The sequence below is a fragment of the Dipodomys ordii genome, unplaced genomic scaffold, assembly GCF_000151885.1.
Source record: "Dipodomys ordii isolate 6190 unplaced genomic scaffold, Dord_2.0 Scaffold31, whole genome shotgun sequence".
Lineage (NCBI taxonomy): Eukaryota > Metazoa > Chordata > Mammalia > Rodentia > Heteromyidae > Dipodomys > Dipodomys ordii.
Genome location: NW_012267247.1, coordinates 5,133,727 through 5,137,293, shown reverse-complemented (window position 1 = coordinate 5,137,293; position 3,567 = coordinate 5,133,727). Strand labels below are relative to the sequence as shown.

The 3,567-nt window shown below is 39.4% G+C and overlaps 1 protein-coding gene across 1 annotated transcript in view; it reads left to right on the top strand.

Moving 5' to 3' along the window:
• Nucleotides 1-3,567, top strand: part of Ssh2 (slingshot protein phosphatase 2) — a 123,954-nt gene that overhangs the window by 95,834 nt on the left and 24,553 nt on the right. The window contains exon 10 of the mRNA XM_013016296.1: nucleotides 2,601-2,747. Coding sequence (XP_012871750.1) covers nucleotides 2,601-2,747 — 147 coding nt within the window. The remainder of the gene's footprint in view (nucleotides 1-2,600; nucleotides 2,748-3,567) is intronic.

The following is a 3,567-nucleotide window of genomic DNA, read 5'->3' as shown; positions in this document are numbered from 1 at the left end:
TGAAGAGCTGAGGGACAGCACCCAGGCCCAGAGTTCAGGCCCCATGACCGGACCCCCCCCCCAAAAAAAAGACTCCTAACTCCAGTTAACTACCAGAAAACAGGAAGTGGCACTGTGGCTCAAGTGGTAGAGCCCTCACTGTAAGCTATAGAGCTCAAGAACAGCATCAGGCCCAGAGTTCAAGCCCTAGAACTGACCCCCCCCAAAAAAAAAATTCCAACTGTTAAATTCTCTCACTTTCCAAAAAAGTTCACTTGTATTAATGGAAGATTTTTCATTTGTATTTATTTTTTATTTATGTGATACCAAGGAATTGAACCCAGGGTTTCATGCATGCTAGGCAAGCACTCTACCACTAAGCCACATTCCCTGCCTAATGTGAGATCTTTTAAAGACAAATGTGCAGGCTCAAATAAGCCCTGAGATCAAACCCCAGAACCACAAAAAAAAAAAAAATCCGCAAATGTGTACATTGTTGGTGCTCTTTAAAATCAAGTGTAGAGCTAGGCGCTGATGGCTCACGCCTGTAATCCTAGTTACTCAGGAGGCTGAGAGCTGAGGATCACAGTTCAAAGCCTGCCCGGGCAGGAAAGTCTGTGAGACTCTAATCTCCAGTAAACCACTAGAAAACTGGAAGTGGCGCTGTGGCTCAAGTGGTAGAGAGCTCGCCTTGAGCTGAAGAGCTGAGGGACAGCGTCCAAGCCCAGAGTTCAAGCCCCATGACCGACCAAAAAAAAAAAAAAATCAAGTGTAGAAGCCAGGCATAGTAGCTGACACCTATAATCCTAACTGATAGAGAAGATCAATTTGAGGCCAGTATGGAAGGAAAAAAAGTTTGTGAGAACTCATCTTAACAGAAAAAAATGACATGGTAATGAGCACTATCCTAGCTATAACAGAAAGCATAAACAGAACAATCTAGACCAATTGGGTAAAATGTGAGACCCTATCTCAAAATTAAACATCCAAGTGCTGATGGCTCAAACCTGTAATCCTAGCTACTCAGGAGGCTGAGGATCACAGTTCAAAGCCAGCCAGGGCAGGAAAATCTGTAAAATTATCTCCAGTTAACCAGAAAAAAAGGAGTAAGTGGAGCCTTTATTCAGGTGATACAGTGGTGGCCTTGCACACAAAAGTTCAGGGACAGCATCTAGGCTCTGAGTTCAAGCTCAGGACAGGCACAAAAAAATATTATTGTTGTTTTTATTTTGGTGCCTGTGCTATCCCTGAGGTTTTTGTATTCAAGACAGCACCATTTCCAAAATTCTAATTAAACAGAGCAAAAAGAACTAGAGCTTGTCTAACAAGCACAAAGCCCTGAGTTCAGACTCTAGTACATATGTATGTATATACATGCATGCATACATACATACATACATGCATGCATGCATACATACATACAAAGGGGTAGGATCTAGCAGTGTAGCTCAGTGACAGAGCACTTGCCAAATGTGTGAGTCCTTGGGTGTAATCCTCAATACTGCAAAAAGGGAAAAATACATTGAACTACATATTTGAGATTTACAGTTGTTCATTTAACATTTAATGAGTGTCTTTTGTGGATCAAGCATAGTACCAGTAAACCATTCTGAAGTAAAACTCACCTCTTGCCCTTTTATCCTTTTCTAGCTTTTTGAAGAGTAGGTTATGAATGTAAAATGGGCAAGCTTCTGAAATTGAAGAAAACTTGCCTTATATTAAGAATTTTGTTAAACTGTTTTCCATAACAGTTTCACCATTCTACATTCCTACCATGTGCTTGCTTTTACTTTTGTTAGTGTCCTATTAATTGGCTTTGATGCTAAGTCAAAACATTAAATTCACGCCCCAGAGAAAAAAATTGTACACTTGGTCTTAACCACAGAGTTGGTTAGCCCTGGCTTTTCATTTTGTAGTCATTTTCAGAGATTGAATTTGTAGAACCCTATATATGTTTGTGAGAAGGAAGCAGCTTCTACCAAGAAAAGCTATCCATGTTTTAACAGTGAACTCTAGTGATTCTGAGTCTGCATAGCATTGGAAAAAAGATAACAAAGTAAATCAAAGGTTAAATTGAGGTGAATGCAGTAATATATGCTAGAAGAAATTTTTGATAGAGAAACCCTTTTCTGCAAGTATCTCAGTCTGGGATAACCCTCCATTAATTTTGCTACCATAGCAGCCAGGAATGCAGCCAGATAGAGCTGAAGGAATTTCAAGTCCAGCTCTCCTGACCCTCCCAGCCCTGGCCTCATTTGCCTTTCACAAAGTTGAAAGAGAGTAATAAAGCAAAGCCTAAAATTTGGCATTTAGGAAAATGGAAGAAATTTTTCCTTTTCTCTTTTTTTTCTAGATATACATGTCAGTGGTCCAGTTTTATAGAAATAAATTCTAAGAAAATGTATTAATTTTAGTGACAGAAAGAGAAGTTGCTAGGTTATGGGTCCAAGGTTGATTCTTAGGAGTAAATATGAGGGCTATTTCCACAAGACTGTCAAAGACAAGTTGTATAACTATACATGTAAACTAAAAATGGAATGTTAAAAGTGGCAGATACAGTGCTAGAAATTGGATATAGCCTGAGTAGCAGAGAACATATTCTTCCCTTGGTTTCTTCACAGGGTGCGGTATATTTTGAATGTCACTCGAGAGATAGATAACTTCTTCCCAGGAGTCTTTGAGTATCATAACATCCGGGTATATGATGAAGAGGCAACTGATCTCCTGGCTTACTGGAATGATACTTACAAATTCATCTCTAAAGCAAAGTGAGTAATAACCCCACTCAGACATTCTGACCCTGTTCTTTAGACACCACACATAGCTGAGCTAAAGGCATAGATAATTTAATGATGGTCCTAAGGAAAAAGGGGACTGAGATTTTATAATCCTACGGATTTTTTTTGTCAGTCGTGGAGCTTGAACTATGATCTTCAGATCTCAGCCTCCTGAGTAGCTAGAATTACAGGCATAAGCCACCAGCACCTGGCCTTAGAATTTTTTTTTATGTGTGCCAGACCTAGAGCTTGAACTCAGGGCATAGGTGCTGTCCCTGAAGCATTCTAATACTTGAGCCACAGCTCCACTTCCAGCTTTTTTTTTTTTTTGTAATTAATTTGGAATAAGAGTCCCATGGATATTTCTGCCCTGGCTGGCTTCAAACCAGGATCCTCAGATCTCAGCCTCCTGAATAGCTAGGATTACAGGCATGAGCCACCAGTGCCCAGAAATCCTAGGATTTTATAATCCTAGTGACCTAATACTTTTCCTTTAAGTAAATGAAATCTCTGGAGAAAGGTAACGTCATGCTGACCTCATATATCCATTGGACACAAAATGTTAAAACTAGAATTATATTGTGACTAATAAAATAGAAATGAGAGATAGAAGAAATTCTGAATGGAATTGTTAAGTTGCTATGGCAAGTATTTGTAAGTTATATAGCAGAAATTATTTGGGATATATAGAATACTGTATCTTCCTTTCTAAAGAAGAAACATATTGAGCTTTGGAAATTTTTTTTTTTTTGTCAGTCGTGGGGCTTGAACTGTGGGCCTGGGCGCTGTCCCTCAGCTCTTCAGCTCAAGG